The 27146-nt window shown below is 40.1% G+C and overlaps 1 protein-coding gene across 6 annotated transcripts in view; it reads right to left on the reverse strand.

Moving 5' to 3' along the window:
* SYBU (syntabulin) overlaps window positions 1-27146 on the reverse strand; it is a 108660-nt gene that overhangs the window by 55979 nt on the left and 25535 nt on the right. Inside the window, exons 1-3 of one of the 6 annotated variants that reach the window (XM_079130933.1) lie at window positions 11944-11962; window positions 11307-11387; window positions 9426-9627 (exon numbers count right to left, since the gene is read on the reverse strand). In XM_079130933.1, coding sequence (XP_078987059.1) covers window positions 9426-9627; window positions 11307-11330 — 226 coding nt within the window. In that variant the 5' untranslated portion in view covers window positions 11331-11387; window positions 11944-11962. Of the gene's footprint in view, window positions 1-9425; window positions 9631-11306; window positions 11509-11943; window positions 11963-27146 lie in introns of those variants that run through there. The other 5 variants (XM_079130932.1, XM_079130930.1, XM_079130931.1 and 2 more) reach the window with 5 other exon arrangements.

Here is a 27146-nt window from a genome sequence, read left to right on the forward strand (position 1 = left end):
CCCACACAGCCCTTGGGGAGCGCAGGAAGAGAAGGGGACCCATGAAGGTGACCAGGGAGTGATCTGAGAGGCAGAAAGAATGCTCAAGGGTAGGATCACAAAAGCCAAAGAGGGTGAAGGTTGTTTCATTGTGTCACTGCTGCTGACAGGTCAAGGGCAATGAGGACAGCAAGGGAATGTTAGATTTGCCACTCACTCGCTTAAGAAGGGCTAATCATGGAGACAGCGGTTTTGGTGAAGTTTTGTTCTGAAGTGGAGCAGAGAAAGGGGACAGTAGTCCCAGAGATGAGGGGTCAGGGGGCTTCTTTCTCTCTGAATGCTGCCTCCCTCAGAGCATGCTGATGGAAATGAGCTTGTCAAGCTAACTCAAAGGAGCGCCTCTGGCTAAGGCACGGAACCACTCTCTCTGAAAATGAAGTGGAGAGCAGAATCATTACTTAGTGGCTGCCTCCCTTGTTTCTTGGAGACAAAATAATCACTTCACGTGTAAACATTCCCAGGATTTCTGAGCTATTTTGGGGCCTTGAGTGCTCCCATAAAAGTCCTCTGGTGAAGCCCTGGGCAGAGCAGGAAAACGGACACACACAGAGGACTGAGGCCACAAAGCTCCATTTCCTCAAAGGACCCAGAGCTCTCCAAGGGTCCCTGACCTGGTTTTGGTTTTCTACCAAGCATCAAACTGTGTGATTTGCCCCTGGGGAGGGAATCTGGAGGGAAAACATCATGGTCCAAATATTTAATGTAATGACTCTACCCAGACGTTCTGGTCAAGGAGGGGCTGGAATTTCTGGTGCTGAAATTGGGAAACAGGTGGCTCTGTCACTCCCAGAAGGGAGGTAAGTCTGGCAAGTAGGGTGGTGAATTCACCTGTCATGAAGCTTTTATTTCTCTTGTTCTTTCTTTCCTGGGGTTATGATCTTTCCCAAATAAGCACGTAACAAACCTTTCTGACCTCCCTTCTCCTTTGCAATATAGATTTATTTGCAGTTTCTAAGCCATGCTTTTTTAAAGGCTCAATTCTCTTAATTGTTTTCATGATTGGAGGAGATGGAGGCAAGGGGGACAGAGAGGAAGGAGAGCTGGAAGACTAGGAGGGGAAGAAGCAGACACAGACCAGGAAGGCTCTTAATCTCTTGAGAGCCTCATATTAAGAAAGCTCCCAAGCGTTCTAAGGATGCCTAGATTACAGCTAGCTGTGATGAAGCAAATGTGAATTTTTCTACTCAGTTCTATTTTTTCTCATGCTAAGAATTTGAAGACAGTGGTGGTCAAGATAAAGCAAGGAATAAAAATGTAAAAAAGGGAAAACAAAACCCAATGCTTACTACACACTTTATGAAATTGCAACAACTGAGTTTTATAACTGGAAACTAAAAATTGTTTTAGGTAGTATTTACTTTTCTTTTTTTTTGCGGGGAGTGGAGATTAAACCCAGCGCTTCTTGCATGCTAAGCATCTGATTTACCACTGAGCTACCCTCCCAGCCTACTTGTTTAAAAAAAGAAAAAAATAAAGGGAGTAAAAGAAGAAATATGCTTTTACGTAGTCTAATTCCAGTAACATTCAGAAAACAAAATTCTGAATTTTGAAAGTTAACCTCCCAGACAAAATATCCACCCACAGAAGAATGACTAAGTGATAGTCCTCAGTAGAGTAGAATCTTGGTCTGTCATCACAATGACATGAGTGAGGGGGGACTTCCATGTGCTAACAAGCAGTTACAGTCACAGGCACTACCTGGAACACACAACCCGTGAGAGCAGGACTGAGCTCACTCCTAGAATAGTGCCTCACATACAACAGGTATTCAATAAATACCCATCAAATGAAAAGGAAGGCTCACTGAGCAAGAGAGCAAAATCTTCAGCAAAAAGCAAAACAAAACAATCCTATTAATGTGATTATATCCACTTGCCATGTGTTTGCATATTTTATAATAACATGTTTTTGTTACTTTTGAATTAAAAAATAATTATTAAAGAAAAAAAAAACCATCACAAACAACACAAAATAACTGGAAGGGAAGGTTAGGATCCATAATTCTGAGGACTAGGTCAGTGTCTTATAGGGATCCTTTCCTCACAGGCACCCACACAAGAGGGAGAATAAAGACTGGCCAGCTAGTGAAGAGAAGGAGGCCCGAGAAACAGCAGTGGATGTGGTTTCTGGTGGGATAGGGTGGGCAGCATGACCCTGAGGATGGGCACAGGCTGTGGTTTTGGAAGCTTGGTTTGGTTTCCCTGTGAAGAGAGAGCAGTGGCCTGGAAATAACAGATCTCCTCTGGAGAATGGGAAGCCCAACAGCAGGCAGGGGGCCTTGGGGCAAGAGGACGGCCCACAGCACCAGGTCAGGAGGCCTCTGCTCTGGTGGGAGGACCTGGGTGGGGCCTTCAGAGCAGAAGAGAGGCAAGTTGAACAGAAGGGGAGGTTTGGGCACATCCTGTGCCTGCAAGCAAGAAAAGTCAACTTATATACAAGCACACCCAGCAGATTTGTAAACCTGAAGTTCATGGAGTCTCCCAAGGAGTGGGCCTCCCCTGTATGGATGGGAGGAGACTGAGCTTTCTCAGAATGAAAACCACCTGGAGGGTGGAGTGGGGTGGTAGCTAATGTCAAGTCAGATCCTGGGAACATGGGGATGTGACCTAGTGCTAAATACCCTCTTGGTGGGTATCTTCTGCCTACTCCAGCTGTACTTCAGAATACTAGCCTTGGTCCTCAAATATCCCTCCATACACATCCTCTGGAATATTGACTCCCTTAAGTTCAGCTGCCACTATCCCTTTGTGGCTTCGGATTTTGTCTCCAAGGCAACAAAACCTAAATTGAACTAATTAACTGGACTCAGGATCTTCCTCCCCACTTCTCCTACTCCAATTGTGTTTGTCCAGTGGGAATTTGGAAAAGACCCCTTTCTTCCCCTTCCACTTGCAACTGGCAACTAACACCCAACTGTTCAGGTCCCAAAGTTCACACCTAATGCTTCACTAATACTGCTGCAATGGTCTTCAAAGCAAACAGCAACTCTCCATCACTTCTCACTCTCTCCCGTCCATTGTCCAACACATAATAGAAAGATCTTTTGACCTTATGAACCCGGTCATAATTCTTCCTATCTGACGACCCTTCATTGGTTGTGCTAGATCTTTGGGAACTGGGAAATGACAGCCATGGGCCATATTCAGCTACTTATGCACCCTATTTGTGCAAAGAGTGAGTTAAGAAACTGAATTTTTAAAATTCTGAATCCCTTTGGAGTGGCACAGACCATCCAGTTCTAGAGTCTCTGCCATTGTCTTTTGACTGAGTGGTCTCATTCTTTACATTGGCCTGGTTCCTGCAGGGGCCCTTAATCTCTCAGATTAGTTCTTAGCACACGAGGTCTTTCATGATCTGGTCTCCTGCCTTTCTATCTTATTTCATCAGGTCCCTCGATGCAAAGGTTTCCGTTTATCTCCTACATAATACTCACTAAGTCACTTCTTTATATCCTGGGGCTTATGAAACATGAGAGGCCAATGTTGATAATAAGTGGAGCAACAAACTCAAATTACAAGGCAGGAAGGTGTAGCGGGTGGTTTTGGGAAAAGGAGAGGCAAAACAAGTGAGGAAAGGTCGAGTGAGAATCATTTCCAAAGATTTGTTATTCCATTTATTTTAGGTGTCTAAGTTAAGGCAGTAAAATGATTGATTTTTTTAAATCCACATTTCCTTTATCCTTATAGCCTCAGCTTGATTCCTGATTCTTGGCAGACATTTAATAAAATAAAATCCTTACTAGAAACATATATGTTGGTGAAAACCTGTAAAAAGTGGAAATGTTCTAATGCCCAGGTCTCTGCTTCTCTTCTTTTACTGCAACCACTAGGTGCTTGGGGTCTACTCTTGGTATACCTAGTATACTCACTTTCAGTCTGCCCAAAGTCATCCCAATTCCAAAGAAAGAAAATAGGAAAATAAAAAATGTGGATAGAGAGAGTAAATTCAGAAAGGATTACGTAGGAAAATAAAGAAAATTCTATCTGCTTCCTTTACTTTTCTACCATTTGGGCACAATTTAAACCTATTATGCAGATATAAGTAACACTATTGCTAAGACTAAAGAGATTGGACCTGTCGGTATAGTCAGAAGCTATTAATTCTAGGGGACATGGAGGCAGTTACCTTGCACCATGGCCACTGGTATAAACAGCTGGCTGGCCACCACTTCTACTTTCTTTGACTTTTGGTCATCTTGTGGTGCTACTTTGGGCATGTTCCTCACATTGCTCATACAATATCCCCAAACACACGGAGACTGCAAAGGAGTGAGGCCCAGACTTCAAGCATAAGAAACATCTGGAAAACCTGCAAAATATAGATTTCTAGGGCCTCCTGTTTCAAGATGACAGGTTCAGGGTAAGGCTGAAGTGTCCACATTTTAAACAAGTTTTGCTGAGGATTCTTAAGTAGACAGAGGTGATAGTCTGAAATTGAGAAACATTGCCATAAGGATGAGTGTCATAAAAAAAAATTTAGCTTAAGTACCACAATTTGCTCTCAGACAAGGTCCAGTTCCATCATGATTACTATTCACAGTTCCCATTGCTAAGAATATGTTAAGATTATTAAATGGTAACAAGAAACTTTTGCTCTTGTCTTTCTAATTGCAGTTAACACATTTTCAAAGAAATATTGCCTTGACACCCTCATCTGTAACCTATTTCATTAGGTACATATTTCTGGAGCTGAGGCAGCTAAGCCCTTGAAATATATATTAGGCAATCTACCTCAGTCCCAGACTCATTAAAGTGATACTAAACTCTTAGGGTCTTTGTTTTTCAGTTCACAGCAGGTTGGCAGTCATTCAATTATAGTATAATTTGGTATTGCAGCTCACTTCTCTGGAAGCAGTTCATCTCAATTCTAATCATTATGTTCGAAAGTTCACTCTATCCAGATGCCAAGTTTCCTCAACTAGACAAAAGCATAGCAGAAATATTTCTGCTTGGCAAAGCCTGACAAATTTTTGGAGGCTTTGTCGTGCCTCAGCAGGGCACTAGTCAGGTTATAATTTGCTTTAATTGTTCTACCCACAAACAGCAACAATGATTACCTCTAGGTCATTGGCACTCAAAGAGTGATTTCTTCCACGTCACTATAAAAACAAAAATACTCGCCAACACCTTCCTCAGATTAGACTGCAAAGAATATCCAATTCTGACCATTTTGTTTGTTGACCTGGTATATGTTTTTTTGTTTTTTTTTTAATGTAAGTTACAATGTGCCCATCTAACTGAATGTGCACGTTAGAAACATGAAAATAACCCAGAAAAATGACTGGCCTCCCATAAAACAACCAGTGTTCTATATGCATAATTTGTTCCACCTGCCATGTTTACAAGGCACCCCAAGGAGAACTAGCTTAAAACCCAGCAATCCATCTGCCTCCCAGTTCTAAGGGGTAATTATTGCCTCAACTAAGCAAAGAGGAATGCACAGCAGGCTGCTAACCATAGCAGGTGACTGATGTCTGAGCCTCACACACTCACCCAGGTCACCAGATTTTCTCACAGTAACTGGAGTCACAGGACAATGACAAATACAATTCACTACTAACAAAAAATGGGAGGAAAAAAGGACAGAGGCCTACATCGAACAGGCCACACCCAGAACACAAACTAAAAGTGTGTGGGTTTTAGTACTTCTTATGGGCATGTTAAAAACAAGGAAGATGAGGCGGGAAAATGATAGGGTGACCTTAGGTGAAAACATGGTTTTAAACAACAAAATTGTTAAAAAGGGGGAATGTGAAAGCAGGCGTATTATTTCTACTAGCTTACTATTGATTATACTTCCTAGGTATTGTTTTACTTAAATTAAGCTTTAATTACCATTTACTAAGAATGTACAATGATCTACATGCTGTACATACAAAATAGGGCCTGGCCTCCAATACAATATGATGGTCTCCAAATGAGGTCCCGGGACTGACTGAGTACAATGTAAAGAAAGGCTGTTTAAATGTTAGAATAATGTTTGAGTGCAAAAACACTCATGTGCTGACGAAGTGCACACAGCACGTGTGTATCTTCAAAAAGATCCTGCCTTAAGAAGCATTCAAAGATGAGCTCTTTGGGGACACACCCCAAATGAATTGCAAAAGGTCACACACAACTCCTTCCCCTCTGAAATGAGATAGACACACATACAAATTAGCATATAGAATATACAGTCATTAAATGTTCCTTGCCAAGGCTCCCATGGGAAGAGAGGAGGGAGGCAGTGGAGTGGGGGAGAGAAAAGGAAAAGTCGGTAAAAATGGACAGGCCACTTTGGAAATGGATTTCAGACTTTGAATCACTCTGATCAGTAAAACTATATGTAAAATATGAGGGTGAGGGTAAAGGAAACATCAACATACAGTTGTCATTTATTTTGCCCAATGTATAAATACCATCCACATCATGAATAGTTGTTTTCATATAAATGATTGGAGTAACAGTCTCAAAATAAAGAATAATCTTTTATATTAAGTAAATTTAACTCTTTGAAAGCTCATTATATTGTTTTTCTTTCAAAAATGAATATTTTAGGACATGACACTTCACAATTAATGCCTTTGATAGCAATTTGGGGAAAAGAAAATATAATTTTCAAATTACATTTCATTCTATTAAAATGACTTCTTTCTTTATAATTTCACTTCCAAATTGTAAGAATTCCCTTAACTAAGCATGTCCTCTTTCACATTAGTGAATGTGATGATTTATAATGAACATATGCTAATGCAGAATGATCCCTGCAAGGCTATGAAGCTCGAGGATATTTTAGTTTTGTTCTAGCAAGAGGATGGCATGTTTAATGTTTGTGTGTATCTTGTTCTGATTTAACTGCCACGATTGAGCAACACATATTCTGGCCTCTGTGTTAGAGTGGCTGGATTAAAACTGGCTATTTCCCCCTGCTGGTTGGACATATTTTACATTCTCTACCTCACTGCCTGCAGCATGAATGCTCCCCATAGTACCAAACCCATTTATTTTCCACCCACTGACTGACCTCCTAAAGCATCATTAACATGCCCCCAAAGGCCTTGCTGCTGTCAATTTTAGTCAGCACAGCATTCAAAAGCCTTCATGGGGTTCATCTGAGCTCTGTAGAAAAGGAAAGCAAGAAAGGGAAAGGCATCAGACCCAAACCTCAGGGAGCTGCTAACCCAGGAAGATGAGGGAGAGATGAGGGAGGGGCTGAGGAATGGAGAGACTCCTGTCTGGAGGCAGCATGCAAGGCTAGACTGGAAGGCTGGTTTATAGACGCCCATAATTATATGTTTCTGCCACTCAATTCTCAGCTAGTTAATGGCAGAAAGATCAATATCTACTTTCGATTTTCATGTACAACATTATGGCCTTAGTGGGAGACAGGTCTTCCAGGAAGAAGAGATGATTCAGGAAACAGGTCAGGGAGAGAATGATTCATGACCAAAATTAATAATTTTATTGGTTTGCCTTTATATTTTCTAAAATATATTTAGGTTTTTTTCTTTCATTTTGTTTTGATCAAATTTTTCTCTCCTGATAACTCTACTTAACCCAAAGTTAGAGAAATTGATGACATGGGAAAATACCAGGAATAAGTGTGGAATTGAGTTATGAACACAAAGCAGTGTCTGTTTGAAATGATGTCCCCACACTCACCAGAGTGGGCCCTAAGCTCCAAAATGGAGTTAAAGTAAAGAGCATTACATTCTGCAAATCCAACTCCAGGTTCCAGGAACCCTAAGGGGCCTAGTTTATCATTGATCCTTTTGTTTTCTCCTTGGGAGAGTATTAGACAAACCATTAGTGGGTTTTCATTTTAAACTTGATTCATATCATTCTAGTGTCATGAAATAGGTTTTAAAACACAATATTTGGGTAGAATATTTGCAGAACTACGCAGCAAATGAGTCTTCAGAGAAAAATAAAATAGAAAGGACACAGGAAAGTACTTCTAACATACAAGTTCTGCATGGAATAGACTTATTTTCTGAAAGTATGTAGGACACCCAAAACTGCATTTATAAAATACTGGTAAAATGTGACTTCCAGCACTAACCGCAATGGAATGTTGGATCTTGCTAAGTGACAGCACTAGTCATGGTATCTTGATGCACACATCCCTCCTCATGCATGCATTAATCTTCAAATTACATGTTCCCTAAGTCCTAAAAAATGATCCATGAAACATTCTTTAATAATCACAGGCCCATGCTCCTATGAATTTTACCCAAATTTCCAATGTTTTTTAAAGAATACAAGTCCTTCTAAGTCATGTACTTCAACAGGTATCATAGGCTCTGTCAAGTAATAATGGTGACACCTTTAGGCATGAAGAGATTTATGCCCTTACCAAATACCTGCATTTTTAGGAAATTTTCTTAATCATGTGCCAAAACTGACCTCAGTCCTTCATCATATTAACAACTGTCTTTTACTAAACACCTCTGTAAGTCACACACTGAGGTAGAAGTATATTTAGGAAAAGAGTCTCATTCATTCTTATGGCAACTCTACAAAGTAAGTACCAGTTGAACATCCTTGTGCTTAACCAGAATGCTCTAAAGTGTGACATTCTTTGGGCATCAAATTAAGGCTACAAGTGAAAAATTCCACACCTGACTTCATGTCACAGGTTTCAGGCATAAAGCAGGTACACTAAAAAAAAAAAAAAAAAAAAAAAAGAAAATCATATAAAATTACCCTAGGCTATATGTAGAAGAGGTGTAGGAAACATAAATAAATCTTATGTTTAGGCATGGCTTCTAGTCCTAAGATATCTCATTGCAAATGTTCCAAAATTTTTTAAAATCCAAACTTCAAAACTTCTGGTCCCAAGCATGTTATACTGAAGATAATACAACCTGTATCATCCCACTTTATGGATATAACAACTGAGTTTTAAGGAACTTAGTCACATTGCAAGTATAAAAGGGTCAGTCACTAAACTATGAGGCCAGTCCTGCAGTATAGCCCTCCTTGGTCTTAACCTCATTTGTTAGAAGTTGCTTTATTTTAGGGATTCCATAATTAAAAGTTGTAGGCTTATAGCAGTTGCAAGTATAAAATTCAATTGAATAGCTTTCCTAGATTTAACAAAAAAAAAAAAAAAAAAAAAAAAACATTTTAAACAGTCACAGAAAAAAGTTAGATTTTATATTCTAAATTATAAATTAGAAAAACATATAGAAACAGTTATGAGATTCCATCAAGTTGAACCATATGAAACTAAATAGCAAATATGTCAAAAGAGCCAATAGGTCAGAATAGCCAAAAAGGTCCAGTCTTATACAAGTCACCCTAATAGAAGTCCAGTTATAGGCTGTAGGGGGCGTAGCCCAGGTCCATTCACATTTCACTTGCCATGCACATGCTTCATGCTGGGTGGCTTCTCATGTACTGTACCTGAGCAGAAGCTGTTGCTGCTAATGGTCCTTGCTGAGCGCCCAGAGCTGCTGGGGTTGAACTCTCTGCTCTCTTCCTCAGAGAAGGGAGACTCAGAGGCTGGGGACACCTTGTGCTGTTGCTGGGGCAGATGGGGCCGAAGAATCAACCGGGGAATCCGGCTTCGGGAAATCTCCTTCTCATGATGCTGCACCCTCTGCTCCTTCTCATAATTGGACATCAAAAAGAAAACAAAAGGAAACTTGTTGCCTCCTCTCAACTCCTGTCTGCTCCTTCAAGGATCAGTTTCTAAGAAGTTAAATTCCCAAACATGGAGTCTTCACAGTGTAGTCCTTATCTCAATCACTGAAATGAGCTCCAAAACTCTTGCACTGAGTTTACCTTTCTCATCAACTAAAGAGCCACTTCAGGAAGACTGCCTGCTCCCCCATGCCACTCCTGACTCACCTTCTCACCTGGCTTTTTCTATCACATTCAAGGTTCAGGCTTTCAAAGATTCTTGATTACAGCACATTTTTCCTTTCCACTTCCATTTTGCTTTGCCTGCATTAGCTGTGACAATTTGACTTATATTTTCCTGTCTCCTCACAAAGTAGACTTCTGTACCTGGAACAATTCTTTTCTAATGGATCACACACACTTATCTTTAAAATCCCTCCTCTTCCGGACAGGATCTTAATTATTCATTAATATCCTGGTATACCAGGCTTGTTGCCAACAGAAAAGCAAACACAAATCCAATACTCGGGAAGATGGCTCCACCTTTTATATCATGTTTTAGCTTTTGTTTTCTTACAGTACACCATGAAAAGAGATTTCTCTTTCTGTCTCCTTAAAAATGTAGCATGAAATACCTTGCCATGCCTTGGTTTTTAAAATGCATAAAAAGTAATATTCTGAAATGTTGCTCAGTTTTCAAGTTTTTTCCCAACCATTAGCTCACTCGATCTTTACACCCCAGGCTGCAACACAGAGAAGACACTAATTCATGTTCCTATTTACTGACAAGGAAACTGAGACTAAATTTAGAAGGCAAAGGCTGTACATCATCTAGAAAGAGAGTAAGCTTCAAATTCAGCGATTTTCAGGTCCGCCACCACCCTTATTAAATGGATTCCTAGGAGTAGCTTTTTGCAAAAATTCCACTGCTCCCTCCAACCTCTGCAATTGAAAGAGGGCTTTGGCTTAGGTAACAAACACCATTTTGCAACATGACCTCCTGCTCATTTCCTCGGCTTACCAGGAAGGGTCAAGGCCAAAGTAAACACCTCTGGGAGATCGGCATAGTGCAGAATTGAAGGGAAAACCCCGGCCGCAGGGAACATCTGAGGTGCCTTCAGGCATTCGCGCTATCCAGGGGCTGCAAGCCGCACCCAGCCTCTGGATCCGCCCTGCACGTCAGTCGCCCAGCAGGTATCCCACGCCAGCCACTCTGCTTGGCACACTGCAGAATGTACCAATGCTGGGTCACTGACACACTGGAGTCCTTATTTCTTAGTCACGAATACATCAAATTCCTTTTATCCACAATACACACACACACACACACACACACACACACACACACACACACACGCTGTCAACTGAAAGCTTCGCCTCAACCCTGTTTCAGGACACAGGATTAACCCTATTAACCCTCTGAAGTCAATCCTTCCTATACTCATGTCAATCCCCCAAATATCTTCCTCCGGTGCCATCTTCTCATTTGCCAGATCGCATCATCTAAGCACATGCCTTCTCCTTCCACCTCCTTTACTCAACTCTAACCGCCCCCGTCTGCTGTCCTCACCTGGCCCCCTTCTCACCCTTCAGTTCCCACCTTTCCTCCCTCCCGCGCCCTCAGACACTGCAACCGACGCCCACACGACGTGTCCTTCTTACCTTGGTCTCCCGGAGGGGCCCCATCACGCCACTGCCCGCCTGCTCCTCGCACCGCCGCTGCCGCCGTCCAGGAGGAGGCACCTGCGTGCAGAGGAGCGAGGACACTGCGCTGAGCGCCGCGGGCTGCCGGCGGCGGCTGCTGCGGGTCAGACGCGCCGCCGCCGCCGCCGCCGCCGCCGCGGTTCGCGCTTGGCTCCGAGGGCGCGCCCGCCCGCCCCGCCCCGCCCCGGCCGGACACGTGGTGCCGCCGCCGCCGCCGCCGCCGCCACCGCTCCCGGGGCGCTTCCAGGCCAACTCCCTCACCTGCCGCCCCGGCAGCTGATGCGTGCCTCGGCGCACCGCCACCGGGTTTCGCTGTTGGCACGACCCCAAACCCGGTGCCAGGCGCCCCCTCCCCTGCTGAGAGTGACCCGATGCCGGCAGGCGGAGGTCAGCAGCATCTCCAGCCCAGAGACGCCTCCACCCTCTCTCTCTTTTAAACACCTGGGTTCGGGTTTGATGGTGATATGCGTTGGATGGACAGGCTGAGACAAGCTGCCACATCACCGAGAGCCAAAATGGAGAAAGGGAAAGTTTTCCCCTCGTGGTCCTGCTTGGCTTCTCGGTTTTAAGTCAACGTACTGCTCCCCACAGTTACCTCACCCGAGGATGGCGGGGCAGGTCCCCCTTCTCCGGAACCCCTGCCGAGCCAATGCTGCAGGACTGGCAGAGCATCGTGGTTCCTGGATTTCAAAGGCTGGAATTCTCCTTGGGGGTTTGCGTCAGAAAGGCCTTGGGTTGGCAGCGCAGCCCAGCACCGCAGGAAAACAAGAAGGCAGGCTCCCTGCGCCTGGGGAAGCCAGGCGGATGACCCGAGAGCTCTGCCCCGCAGCTGCCCAGGCACACTGCTGTTGGGACAACTCTGCGCTTGAACTCAGAAACCGGGTTCAAGTCACACTCCAATCCCTTCAGGCTGAGAGCCTCATGCCTAGCGTTCTTGACCCCGTGAACGTCAAGTTTTTCCTTGTTAAATTGAGGCATAATGATAATACCCACCTCAAGGATAGCTGTGAAGATTATATGAGGAAAAAAAAAAAATTGTACTCAGGTAATTGAGCAGAACCGTCCAAATGGCGGTTAGGTCAGATCCAGGTGGTCCAGTCAATATTTGCTGATGCCTTTTAGTGACAGGCAGAAAAAAATATTTGTGATGCGGACACATTTGTTTAAAAAAAAATCTCAAAAAACCTGAGGATCAAGTTACATGTATTGATTTATTACACTTGGTATTATTAAATCTTCCCTGATGATGGAATCCAACCTGTTTAATGACTTACATATTACTTTCTTCAATATTGGAGAAAATTCTAAATAGCAATGTGGGGTGAACAGTTTGCTTCCTACACACTAGTTGGAAGGACTATGACGGCTGGAGATTGTATTTGAACCTCCACTGTCCCCATCTGTTTGCCCTCCAAACATTTCTCTTGAGTCTTCAACTCTCATACCTAAGGATGCACATTGTGAGTACAGAAATATCCAAAAGTTACAGGATTACTGAAATTAATTTGTCTTTCTCCTGTAACCCCCAAAGAGATTTTATTCCACAAATCCTCATCCCTTTTCAATCAGTATACTTAGTTCATTAAGCAGTGAGGTTAGTAATAGAATTCTTTCTTTGGGGTGAAGAGGTAATTGATTCATTTGTCCTTCACCCACAGCTGTCTCAAATATGGGCCTCAGGAAAGTGACAGTTCAAAATGATTCGTACAGTCTATTATTTCTAAAATTATGAGTCTGGGGTCATATACAGTAATATAGAAATTAAGTTATGAGTTCCCTACCAAAAACTGAGTGTTGAGTTTGGGAACCTAATAGAAGAAACACCCTCTATGGAGTTCAAGTCAGAACTTCAGAGTGATTCTTGATTCTTCTCACTTTATCCAACCCACACACGGCATAAACCCCCAAGTTAATACCATGTTACCCTGGTATTAAAGAACTTGAATCTGATCACATCTGTTGTCCACTGTTATCTCCATTATGTTCATTTAGATTTTAAACCATAATCACTCCATGTTGTTTCAACAGGAATCTAGCTAAAGTTGTCTTTCTTCCAGTCTTATTTCTTATTCCTTTCTTGCCAATGTGTCTTTCAATTTTTCCAAAAGGCTTTCATGAAAGGCTAAACCAAATCATGCTTCTCCATTAAAACTCATTAATGACACCCCCTCCCCCCTTAATCTCCAGGTAATATTCAAACTTCCTCAGAGGACACAAAGAACTTTCAGGATCCGACTCCTCTGTTTACCTCTCCAATCTCCTTGCTTGCCTTTTCTTTTGTAGGGATCCTCCTTCCCAGCCACCCGCTCAGGCTCTGGGGCTCACTCTCCACTTCAAATTGTAGCACTTCCTTTCCCTGGAGATTTCCTGTTCTTTTCCCTCTAGACCGCTGGATAAGCTGGGGTCTCTGTCTAGAGCATTTCTTGTATCCTCTCCGCCCATCCTCCTCTTCCTAAGGATACACTGTTTCATTTAAACAACTTCTCCCAAGAAACCTTCCCTAATACTTTCAGGACACCTGCATTTACCCCTAGGAGAGCCATTGTGATCTCATGCAAGAACTCCCCCATTTATTTGTTTATTTCCACCAAGGATTGTAACCAGCTCCTAGCACAATTCCTGACACACAGTAGGCACCAATCTAACTGTCCAATGAATGCACGAACAAGTAATCCCATAACTACATTAAGGAGCCTATCAGGACAGGATGAAGAACATAGATATAAACTTCTGTTTAGCACATGTCTGGGATAAAAGCTGCCTCCAATATGTTTCTGTATTTGATGATGGGGTGTGTGCCTAAAAAATCCAACATGTGTTCAATGGAAGCTTTTACTGCAGAAGTGCAGGCACCGAGAGGCTGTGCAGTAGCACTATTGTCACCATAGCAACCTTGCCAAGGGAAAGGCTGATGGTTTAGTGTTCAGATGCCCCTTAGCTCTCTACTTTTGGAATCCAAGCCTTTTTTTCTGCTGTTCTAAAAGGCAAGTTTTACAAATGGCAATCTTTTCTGCCTTTAGTTTCATTCCAGGTCTTCTCATGTCACTGGAGAAATATAACATTTGAATGACACCATCAAAGACATATAATTTAATACGGCATAATATAGATATTCATCTAGCATCTGATTTATCATATTCTTATGCATCATTTTCTACTTAAATCCTGATTTTATTATCTTGTTTCATAATTTTGTGACTTGTCCTTGAAAAACAAATTTATTGCTGGATTTTAGAAAACACCCACTGCCTGAGGAAAATCAAACACTTAGAGATTATAGTTAATATACCTGTCTAGGTCTGGTAAGAAACAGAGGAGATACTGCATATTGGGGGTGGGGTAAGAAATGCCTTTATCTAATTAGGACCCAAATATGGCATAAGTTATTTGATTCTTTCTGTAAAATTCGTAATTAAATGATTCATACCTTTCATATGCACAAAACTTTAAATTTTCAGAGCTCTTTCACATATATAATCTTATTTCAGCCTCACAAAAATCCAATGAGGTATAAGTGGCCAATGCCTGAAACCAGAAGAGTGATGAAGGACAGGTTTTTATTGACAGGAGCCCCTAGACTACAAACTTCACAGAAAAGACAATACAAATTCACTGCCAAGGAGAAAAACATATGCACCATACAACCGAGACACCCCACAGTCCTTCACATCCACTCTTGCTCACATCTCACCTGCCTGTGCTGGGGCTTTCTTGGACTCAGTCAGGGCTGACAAAGCACCGGCTCCTAATCCTATCAGCTGTGCGAGCAAGCGCTGCCGTCTCTCTCAGTGACCCGATGTTGGGTGATCTGCACAGCAACAAGGAGCAGCTGACGTGCTTTACAACACGTCATGAAGAAAAGAAACTGAATTCTGGGGCATCCTGGGATTTTATTTTTGTGGTGGGGTGGAGACCCATGTTGTTCTTACCAGGGAGAGAGCTGCCTGTTCTCCTTTAAGAGCCTGTGTGAGTGATCAACCCTCCTCTTATTGTATATGTTATTGGTACTATATGGTTAAGGTATTTTGATGCTATAAATCTGTAATGATTAGGATTATGCTAGATCAATCCCTGAGGAGGGGGCCCAGAGAGTACCTGGGATAAAAAGAGGAGTGGGTAGCTGGAGGCAGGGTGGCATGAACATTCTTTGGGTTCAGAGTGTGTCAACTATCTCTGCTCTGCAAAAGAGTTTTCAGTCAGAGGCATCTCTTAGGGAAGAAAAGAAATTAAGGGAAACTCCAGAGGAAGAGGCAGAGGTTGGGACTGGGGAGGGGCTTTGAAGGATGTTAAGGGTATAATCTTTTACTTCTCTGATGGGGAAGCAGATGTGAGGTGGTCTTCCAAAACATGCCATTGAATGTTTCTGGACTTCTGCCCATTTGTGAAAATAGGGTAAGAAACTAGCTAAAACATGGGCTCAGTGATTATTTTAAACAAAAATGGGAACATATGATGGGACAAATAGGTGCATATTTGTAATGTGACAATGGATTAGAATGAAATGAAGTCCCCTGGAAAGGATGAGTATGAAGCCTGCCATATGGTAAGAGACAAGAGTCTTGATGTTTGCCTAATGAAATGCTTTGGGTGACTGGACAATCTGCTGATCTCACAGACTTACAGGAAGGGTAAAGGAGGTAAGTCCAGGAAAGGCCACATCCAGATGTTGAATTCTGGGTCTGAAAGAGAAGCACTTTTCTTCCCTGAGAGGCCAGAAGGTGAGAGAAGGGCAGTCGGAAACTGCCTGACCCAGCAGGTTAGCTACCTAGAGAACAGATGAGCAGTGGAGACCAAGACTTTTCTCAGATGCAGCAGGAGCAGAGGAGGTACCCAGGCTCTGAGGGAGTCGTTCAGCATCCATAGTACTCTAGGCTTGGAAAGGAAAATTTTAATCTGGCTTCTCAGAAAGCAGATCTATAGCTAGATTCAAGTTACATTATAAAGGATCTGTTCTCCATACTTCCATGTATGTCCATGGTTTTGTACTTATTTTCTCTTCCCCTTTCTAGCATTCTGTTTTGAAAGATTTCTGCCTTTTCTTCTGCTAAATTATGGGGTGAAGGGGAAGAGGATTTGAGATCATCTACTCAAATGATGTGAGCATTATTGCAAGAAAGAGCAGAGTGCACCTAGAGGTGACTTCCAGGATGGCAGCTACAGGAACCCAGGCAGCGGGGGACTATCAGGGATGCAGGGAAGGTACCTCTGCTGTTGTAAAACTGAGGACAGTTTTGATTGCTGCTTTATTTCCACCTCCTAAGCCATTCATATGGAGAAATTTCCTTCACCCCTGAAATCTTGTGACTCAGTTAGAAAACAGCCTTTGTTGTGTACCCTAGGTCCTCTCCAATCCACTGCAGAAAAATTTGTAGGAAAATAAATCTACAATTGAGGAATCTGGACTATATTGTTTCATCTATCCATGTCCTCTTTAGCTACTTTCAGAATGCTGTTAGATCAAAGAAAAGAATGCTTTTTTAACAAAGGTAACTTTAATATTGATTTTAAAGGTACTGAAAACATCATTGAAAATTTGGAAAAGAAAAAACTTACTTATTTCATTGTCCTAATATCAATGATCCATATTTTTTCTGTTAGCATTTTTGCATATTTGCTTTCAGGCTTATTTATTATGCATCAAAACAGCATTGTTAAAATGAGAATAAATTCTAAGTGACATATGGCATTTTGAGCCTATTGATACCGATGCATCTGGCTGTTTGATGACTGGTGAGCTCAAATGCCCCTTGTTTACCCATGCAGTTACTCCTGTGTGTCCTCTGTCTGTGCTTTAATCTGAGATACTGTTGATGAATAGCAGGGGATGCTTCTGGAAGCTTAAAAGCTACATGATGGCTTCCTGGGTATCTGGACCTGCTGGCATCTGGACCAGGGCAAAGTTTCAGGAAGAGTTGCTAGTGGAGAATTATCAAAGTTAAAGCAAGAGAATTATCTCAATTCAGAGGCTGGGAGAGAAACACCTGCATCTGTTTCTACAGGCTTCCTTAATGTGATGCTAATTCAGGAGAGAACAGGAGAGTGAAATGGGTTTCCCAAGTCTACAAAGAGATCTGTGATGATGAGGAAATGTAGCTGAACAAGAAGTATGAGGTCCTGAGTCCTATAAGCCTGGACAGGAGACTTTCTTTCTCTTTCTTTCTTTCTTTCTTTCTTTCTTTCTTTCTTTCTTTCTTTCTTTCTTTCTTTCTTTCTTTTTTGCTTCTTTCTGACAGTGCTACTTTAAGCAAGTTTTTAATCGCTTTAGGACTTAGCATCTGATAAAGGCATTTTAGTCAAAAAAAAAAAAAAAAAAAAAAAAAAAAAAAAGGAAGATCCAGTTGCACCAGTTAATATCTTTGGGCAAATTAGATTCGCTGAGCTTCATTTTCACACCTATAAAATGGACTTAATAACAATAATTAGCTCATAATACTGTTATAAGGATTAGACAAGTCTAGCATGTATGTCTGGCACAGGGTTAGAGCTTGTTAGATATCCTCTCTTCCTCTGGATCAAAATATTCCAACCACTATGGCTGCCAGTCAGCTTGATCCATATTCTCATCCTAAAGACAGTTCATTTTTACAACAGGCCAATGGCACAATGGATGATGCATCTGTCTACACATGTCTAATCAGAGGATTCTAAAGAACTTTAGTTTTCATTAAAGAAAATGATACACTTTCCCCATATGACCTATGACATATATGGAGGGAAACTGAATTTCTCACTAGAAAAGATACTGAAAGAACTTCTCCCAAAGGTAGATTAAAGAGGGATAAAGTGATAAAACAGTCAGACATCTTTCACTAAGTAGTTCATTTATTCATCCATCAATATTTATTTTGTTTCTACCCAAGCCAGGCACTGGCTCAATCCCTGGTTTCAAGGTGTTCAAAGCTGAGCAGTTTCCTGTCCTCAAGGTGTCTCATGGTCTAACAGAGACGGGGACATTTTATCAGTGGTTACACTGTTCACTGTTGGCACCAAGTCAGATAAATATTTAGAGGGTTTGCTGGCATCTGGGGCTTCCAGGGTTGAGTTCTGAGATGAATTTAGAAGACTATGTAGGTCCTATTATAATTTTGGTTTCTTGAGAGTTCCTTTTACTTTATCTCTGCTCTTCTTCTTCATCTCCCTCTTTATCTCTCTCTCCTTTCAGTCAACTAGCACAGGGCCAAACACAACACGGTGCCTCAAACAATTATTTGTCAATTAACAAGATTAGTTAAATATATGACTGCCATATTATACTGCCACCTATTGGTTCACTGGTGAATTTTTCTTTTGACAGGTAAAGTTTATTGGTGCCTTTATTCAAACTTTCTCATCACTGTTTCAGAGAATTTTCAAAAAATGTAAGGCTACATAAAACAACTGAATGTTAGTGAACACAATCATTAGTGTGGGATAATGAGTATGTACTCATTGTCAATAGACAATGGTTCCAAACTTTTCCTCCGCTTACCCCCTGAACCCTTTAGAAAAGTTAGGTAACATCTCTGTGTCTTTGTATCCTTATTTGCAAAATATACATGTGGTCCTACTTCATAGGTTTAGTCCAGGCATTAAATTATATAAAACTTATAATAAACCCATCACATTCCCTTGTACAAACTGGGGATTCAACAATATATTTCTTATTCTTCTTCTTCCTTCTTTTCTGTCTATCTTCAATTCAAAATAACTCTGGAGAGGATTAACTATGTGATTCAATTTTAGCTGAATAATCAAATACGTTCTTCCAAAAAGAATGTTAAATGATATTACATGGTCCCTATGTTATTAATCACAGATCTATATTTTTAATTAATAGATTTGATATTTTTTGAGTAGTTTTTGGTGTACAAAAAATAAAAAGTGCAGAGAGTTCTCATATGCCACTTAACTAAGCTATTTTTTAAGTCTCTGGACATGATCCATTCCTCTTTTATCTGGTTAATTAGGTCCAATCATACTCTACTTTTTAAGAAGGTGTAATTAAGTGCCAATTAAATGGATCCACACCCTCCTTCTCCCATAACCCTGCGGGTTTGGTTTGCCTCCAAGGTCTTCCATGTCCTGTGGTAGATCCAACATGCTGACTCCTAGAACTTTCCTAGATAGTCTTAACAGCCCTATCTTCCCACACACCTGAAGCCCAACACCAGGGAAAACCCCACAACACTGGTGATGAACGGCACTACCTGGTTTGCTCTCCACTTGTATCAAGGCCTCAGTGCTGGCTAGAAATCACCTATGCTTTCTAGACAGGGTTCTCTCCTGTTCACCACAGGGTTCACTGAAGCCTTCGCCACACTTCCAACCTACCAGCCCACTATCTCAGCAATACGGTGCTGTGTAGATGGCCTCATCCTCGGATTGACAGACAAAACAGAAGTTCCAAACCCATAAATGCACCTGCCTCCATCTCATCCCTCCCTCTTCTGGTCCTTCAGAATGGAAGTTTTATTTCTTCCTATGAGACAGTAATTCCTTTACCTATTCTGGATCCCATTCTTTTCTACCTCATAAAGGAAGTTATCCTATCAGCCCTTCTAACTTTCCAGCTTTTCATTCCTTTATCTGCAAAGCAAAATAAACTTAGGAATTTGTAAACATCAATAGAGTTATGCACATAAAGAACTTAGAAGAGTGCTCAGTACACACTAAGCATAATTGAGTATAACTTATTATTATTAGCTATTATTCTTTTAAAAATGACTTCAATCTGCTTTTCTACTGGGCATTTCACATAAGCATTTAAACAACTGAAATCTTTGCTGGTGAAATAAATGACTCTTAAACTCTTTTATCTATCTAATACTAATGTTATGGGGCGTAACTTAAGAACAGACTGATTACCACTGAGAAGTCCAAATTTGAGAGTCTTTATTAAGCCAGCCGGCTGACTGTCTCACACAATGCCCCAAAATATGGCTATTGGGAGAACAGCCCTGAACACAGGGTTGTAGGGGTTCTTACACCAAAAATCACATTAATCATAAGTGTCTGATGCTATGATTCGAAATTACACATTAACATCATTGACAGAGGGGGAAGTGGGTCAAAATGACCCTTACCTAGGTACAAACTAAAGAATGGTTGCTAACATCCACACCATCACTGTTCACATGGTACATTGTTTAGGAGCAATAGGAATCAAAAGAGAGCAATTCTTTACTACACAGGAGTTGCCATTGTATATTATTAAACATGTCACACCAAGTAACTGATAATGGGCACAGAGGCGGGGTGTTCCCATGGGAGAAGCTTATTTCCTACATAACATGGAGTCTCAGAGCAAAATGGAGTCTGTTTAGTCATTTCCCTTAGAGTCTAGCCTATAACATTCTCATGGAGTCAGATTTGTCAGCCCATCACACTACCTGATTGCTTCTTTTCATTTAACACCAAACTTCTTTTTTCTCCCACATTTTTTATTGGTGCATTATATGATGGGATTTGTTGTTGTTACATATTCATACATGCACACAATACACAATATAACAATATAACTTGATCACTATCACTCCTTCCTCCCTTCCCTTCCCACCTCCCACTTCTTTGGTCCCTTTCCTCTACTGATCTCCCTTTGATTTTCATAAGATCTTCCCCCATCTTTCTTTTTTATTTCCTCTCTAGCTTCCACATATGAGAGAAATCATAGGGCCTTTAACCTTTTAATTTGATTTATTTAGCTTAACATAATGTTCTCTGTCTAGTTCTATTTTCCTGCAAATGATGTCATTTCATGTTTCTTTATGGCTGAACAAAACTCAGTTGTGTATACATACCACATTTTCTTTATCCATTCATCTGTTCATGTGCACGTAGGCTGGTTCCATAGTGTGGCTATTGTGAATTGTGCTGCTATAAACATTATCACCATACTTCTGTTTAAGAGCTAGCTACCTATATCATCTGTCTCAGCCTGTCCCTTCCCCTTGGCCCACTCCAGTCCACTCCTGTGCCCTTCATCCTACCAAACCATGTGGTTAATTAATGGTTAGTTTTCATCCTAATCTTGACTGCTTATTGGCCTTTCGCATAAATACTATTACATTTTAAAAGCCACTTCTGGCTGTAACATCAGCCTCTTGGTTTTTTTCCTACTTTTCAGTGACCTTCAGCTCCTTACTTATGTGTTGGTATTGTCATTTTATACTTCCATCCTACTTTCTCTCCCTGGGCAATATCATTATTTTCAATTGCTTCAATTACTATTTAAAGGCAAGTTTTCTATAAATTCTATAAATCCATATTACTCCATAATCCACCTGGATATCTCAACTTTTATATCCCATAGGATATAAATTATCTGTATTCCTGATTGAATTAATCCCACTTCCTCTATATGCTGATCTTATGTCTGTAGTCCCCAAGTTAATAAATGGTATCATGCAGACCCTGGAACTGGGGTGATAGTCCTAACTCTTCTTTCTTCCTTACCGTTTTACAACTACCTGGAGCCTAAATTCTATGTGTTCTATCTCCTAATTATCTTTCAAATGTGTTAACTTCTCTCACCTTTTTCTGCCTGAATTTCTAACCTGGATTCCAGACTTGTTCCCTGTAGTTCATTTCTTTCTCTCTTTTTCTTTCTTTCTTTTTTTTTCCCCCATAGTACTGGGGATTGGACCCAGAGGCACTCTACCATTGAGCTACATTCCCTTTTATTTTTATAGTTTTATTTTTGAGACAAAGTCTTGCTAAGTTGTCTAGTCTGGAATTTAAACAATAGCTAGCACAGTCTCTTTGAAGTGCAGATCCCTACCACGCTTCCCCCAGCCCCAGATGAAACCTCTCCATGTCCACCACTGCTCTCATAAAGTTCACATACCATGCCTGGACTGAAGAGCCCTCCTGATCTAACCCAGTATCCTACCTTAGGCTTCCACAAGGAGTCCCTCTCCCTGGAGTGCTCGTCCCCATCTCCAGTATCCACCCCAATCACTGTCCAGTTCCATGTACCATCTTCAGACATCTTCACTTGATAATTACATTTTTTAGATTCAGGAAATTTACTCCTGTCTTGAGCGTACAATTGGGGAGAACAATTCCTGGCTTTGGAAAAACTTTCTGCTAGAACTATATGGTATATATACAGTGTAATGGAAAGATGAAGACATATTAAAGATAAGAGAAACACAGGTCTTGTGTTTTGGGCTTATAACATGAATTCAATGTAATTCAAAAGAATTTTAAGTGACCAAGTGAAATAATGATTTCCGAACTGGTGTAACTTGAAAAGCTTCTGCCACAGAAAATACATATATTTTATCTTATGTTTTATAAAATATTCATCTTAGGTTCATTATTTTAATGGATTCACTTCTCTTGAATGAGAATTCAAAGTATGTTCCTTGAAAAACTATTCCTATGATTCCTTGTTACGGTTTTTCTTCCTGTTTTCTCCTGCCACTTACTAGACCATTAGTATTAAAATAGAAAACTATTCTAGACAAGGATTTGTATTTAAAAGGCATTGGCACTTATACTTTTAAATATTCATATCATTGCATTTCTATGTTTTTATTGTTTTAATAAACTCAGGATAATGCATCATTTTCAAATGCATACATAATTTAAGTAGATCTATTTTGAAACTTGGAAAAATAAGAAATAGTTCCTTAGGCAGGAGAAAATCTCACACTAGCAATCTACTTTAAATATATTTTGCAAGCAGCCAATTTCCTAATGCTTGAGATACTAAATATAGAAGCATGAATTTGTTAAAGCCAATATGCTTATAGTTCCCACACACACACACACAAAAAAAAAACACCTGGAATTTTTGCATATAATTTACTATATTTTTTTCTGCCAACCCTAATGTCAGTAGTTCTCGCCACAGTATTTGAAATTCCGAAATACATCTATAGGAACAGACTGAAATGTGGAGAATGGGGAATAAATACAGAATTAAATATCTTTTGCTTTTTTATTTTGGGTTTTTGATTATGAAATAATGGATATATTAAACTATTATCTTTTTTAAAATATGAAGATTATTAATCACTAAACACAATGGAGATGAAGAAAATGATAATTATGCAGTTTTCCTAATGCTCTCCTGATAATCACCTTACAGTTATACTTTCACTGACTAAAAATCCAATCCCTTGAATTCCAGACTTTCTATAAACACATGATTTTATTTATTCAACAACTACAAATTGAGCCCTTGTTAAACACCAAGAACTCTGGTTAATGTGGGGAGAAATTTAAATAGTTTCCCTTGATAGTAGAAGTCAGGATGATTCTTATTTTACTCTGTGCCCTTACACCATGGCCTAAGCAGTGTTTTAACTGTAAGAAGGCCATGGAGAATAAAAGTAGAGTAATGTGCTTCACCCAGAAACTGAGTCATGCTGGATCCCTTTGGATGATTTTTAAATACTAAAATAAAACGTGACACTTTGACACTTGCAGGGTAACATTTGACTCATTTAACATTAAGATACTTCTATTTTCTAGCTTTAAACTTCATTTTAAGATAAATAAAAAAATAAATGCACATTAAGAACACAACACTCCTACTCACTAACATAAAACAAGGATTGTGATTTTTTCATTATAGTTAATAAAGGGGACCAAGTAGAAAATTAAGCATCTCTTTTCTCTTGTGCTGGATCTCCTGAATCCCTGTGCACAGAGCATTGCTGTTTCTGTGAACATGAAATATAAGTGAACATATAAGTCCTTGATGGTAGAAAGAGCACTGGTTTTTTTTTTAACTTCATTTTGCTGTATAATAGTTCTATGACTATACTTCATTTAAGAATGGTCACTTTGTAATTTAAAAATATAGTGAGAGATAATCGGCTGAGGAGGTTTAAGCAGAAAATTCTATTTTTTTTAAAAAAAATAGGAATATTGTTCTCCTTTAAAACCAAGGTTTTCTAGAGATGTTTTTCCCCAAGGTAAACAGGTGAACTTCAGTAAGAGGAGATTGACAGCAGGTCTATAGCTATAGTCTTCTGTGGAAATATGCATTAGATATTTAAATCCTTCCTGAAAAATTCTATTTCTGTAATCTGACTTCATCCTTTCCTTTTCTCTGTTGCCACTGAAACTCAGAATGACTGCAGAATACAAATCATATGATTTGGGCATTTGTCTGTAGTTTTTCAGCGCCAGTGCCAAACTCCTTGCCTAGATAGCTGCATGAGGCTTTTCAATATGAAACCTTTGAGCAATGCCATTCCCTTGCCAACTGGGAAGCATCCACATGATTTAACTGCAGCAGCCCTTCAAAGGGCTTAATAAATATTTCAAGTTCTTTGACTCCACATATTTCTAAGTTTGTTTATTTGTTTTTTATGCATTTATACACAATAATTTTAAATACTGGGAGGCATCTTCTTTATAGAGACACCCAAAGATGATGCACACAGTTTCAAATAACATATATAAATGAGGGCTCTTTCTTGAACATTTTTTGTTAGAATTCTACCCCATTTATTCCCATCATACTGAAAGATGCTATCTTGAATTTTTTTCTTCATTCACCAGTGGAATGAACTACCACATGAGGTCTCTTTCTCAATTCTCTTGAGGGTCTTGAGGATGCTATAGCATTTTCAAGAAGAGATGTGGCAGTCAGTCATACTGTCTTTCCGGAAGACAGTACCATCTGAAGAGTAGATCTAATGTCTCAGATAATAAGTAGAATGTGTAGGACAAATTTTAGATTGGTTAGCATCCTCAGGAGGCACTGAACCCTCATTTTTAGGCCTGGAGTTGAGATTTTTTCAATAACCATGTTTTTTAAGTTGAAGTACTAACACAAAGAAATGTATGAAGAAGAGCTCTGCCTATCCTATTTTTATGCTGTAATGAATGCATTCCATCTACTTCCTCAGGGTTGCCGAATCCTCTTCTACAAAAGGCTTCCAATTCACAAAGACAAATGGGAGTTCTTTAATATATCAGAAGAAACAAGTATGGCAAAAATGTCAACAAAGCCAGTGTTGTGTGTTCATAGCTACTAGCTTTCTAAATGATGACTAAGACAAGGTCTTGAAAATAGGAAGGACATTTCCTTCTTGGTTAGGTCAGAAAAGTCTCTTCATTGGAAGATTAGAGCCAATGCTGTCATCCATCATACCAATGATTGCTATTTACACCCAATCCAAACTCTAAGACTGTGTGAAGAATTAAATTCTCCAAGCCTTCTTCATTCACCTTCTTAGCCTCTTTTAAATCCAATAATTTACATTTGTTGAATCGATTTTACCCACATAGAACATATACCTTATTACAAGGTCACTAGCATTTTTGTTCTCAGACCCTTGTGTTTTCCAATAAGGATGGAAAAGTACTGGGTTCACGGAAGAGTGACAATTATATCATGTTTGATGACTTTTTCAACCATGTGGGTGAGTTTACATTTACTTTCCAAAAGGTAGTCTTGCCCAGGTTCACTCTATGATGGACTTCTAGCTTGAGATGTGAGACAATTACCAAAGGCATTTCCAGGTTTGCCCCTGTGTAGGCAATAAACAGCAACTTGACAATCTGCTGCCTTTTGTTTGCATCAGCACCTATAAACCTTCTGTTCATGATTACCAAATTGAAGTTCTCAGTGCACAGGAGGCAAGAGCTCTGCCACTGAGCCCAGCCCTACAGCGTTATTTTTCAACGAGAAGCCCATGTTGTCACTGGCAAAAGTAGTGCTGTATTTCACACTGGCTGAATTTAAATTTTTTTCTTTTGTATGCAGAGAACAAAACAAATTTTACTCCACACAACCTTACCACCAGATTCGCAGGGGCTCTTCAGTTGTGCCTGCTGTGCCATTTTTAACTCTGCCCACATCAAGAGCCATCAGTTGTTCCCTTCTATTCCTGTTTCCCACTTTGCCCCCCCCCCCATCTTACAGCACGTTTCCAGTTTGCTGCAATCTAGCAAATTACATGAGAAGGTAAAAATAGATATGTCACTAGTTTTAGAGATGAATTGTTTCTCAAATCAGCTGTTGAAATAAATTTATTGATAGAATTCTAAGTACATTTATCATGTGAAAATATAAATATTTCATGGAAAAGGACAAAAATACTTTTCTTTTAACCTTAACGTTTATGAATCAAGAAGCCATTTAGCTAAGTATCTCTGATGAAATACTCTAAAAAATTCCTAATTCTGAGCCATCTTTTGCCACTATCCATTTGGCTGGGTTGATTTCAATAAGGAATCATACCTTTCCATACTGATCTCAAAATAAAACTAGAACCACTTTTTTTGTTTACACATCAAAAAGTCAAAGCCTTTTTTCTTGTTAGCTTAGGAAGGAAGTTAATTCAGTTATTTATAAGGTTTACATTTTTTTTCACATTTACAATTTTAATGAATGGCTCCCATCAGTACTATGTTAAGAATTTGCAAGTTATTTTAAAATATACTTCATTATTTATATGTTTTGGAGAGATGAGGAGATCACCAGTTTTCTGAACTGTGTACTTAACTACATCAGTGCATCTGATCTCAAATAACCCCATAGGTGGGCTGGGGTTGTGGCTCAGTGGTAGAGCACTTGCCTGACATGTGGGAGGTACTGGGTTCGATTCTTAGCACCACATAAAAAGAATAAAATAAAGGTCCTTTAACAACTAAGAAAAAATTTTTAAAAATAATCCTATAAAAATCCTTGTTTAGTATCTTAATATTCACACTATTTTTCAATATTAAGGCTTATTTTCTATGGCTCAAAAGAGAGCACATTTCCAAGGGTAGTGTGACTAGCCTATCTACACAATAAGATTGTTACCTTCTAAGCATAGGGAAGCCTTTATTAAAGGCTAAAGAAAAGGAAGT

The sequence above is a fragment of the Sciurus vulgaris genome (assembly GCF_902686455.1).
Source record: "Sciurus vulgaris genome assembly, chromosome: 1".
Classification (NCBI taxonomy): domain Eukaryota; kingdom Metazoa; phylum Chordata; class Mammalia; order Rodentia; family Sciuridae; genus Sciurus; species Sciurus vulgaris.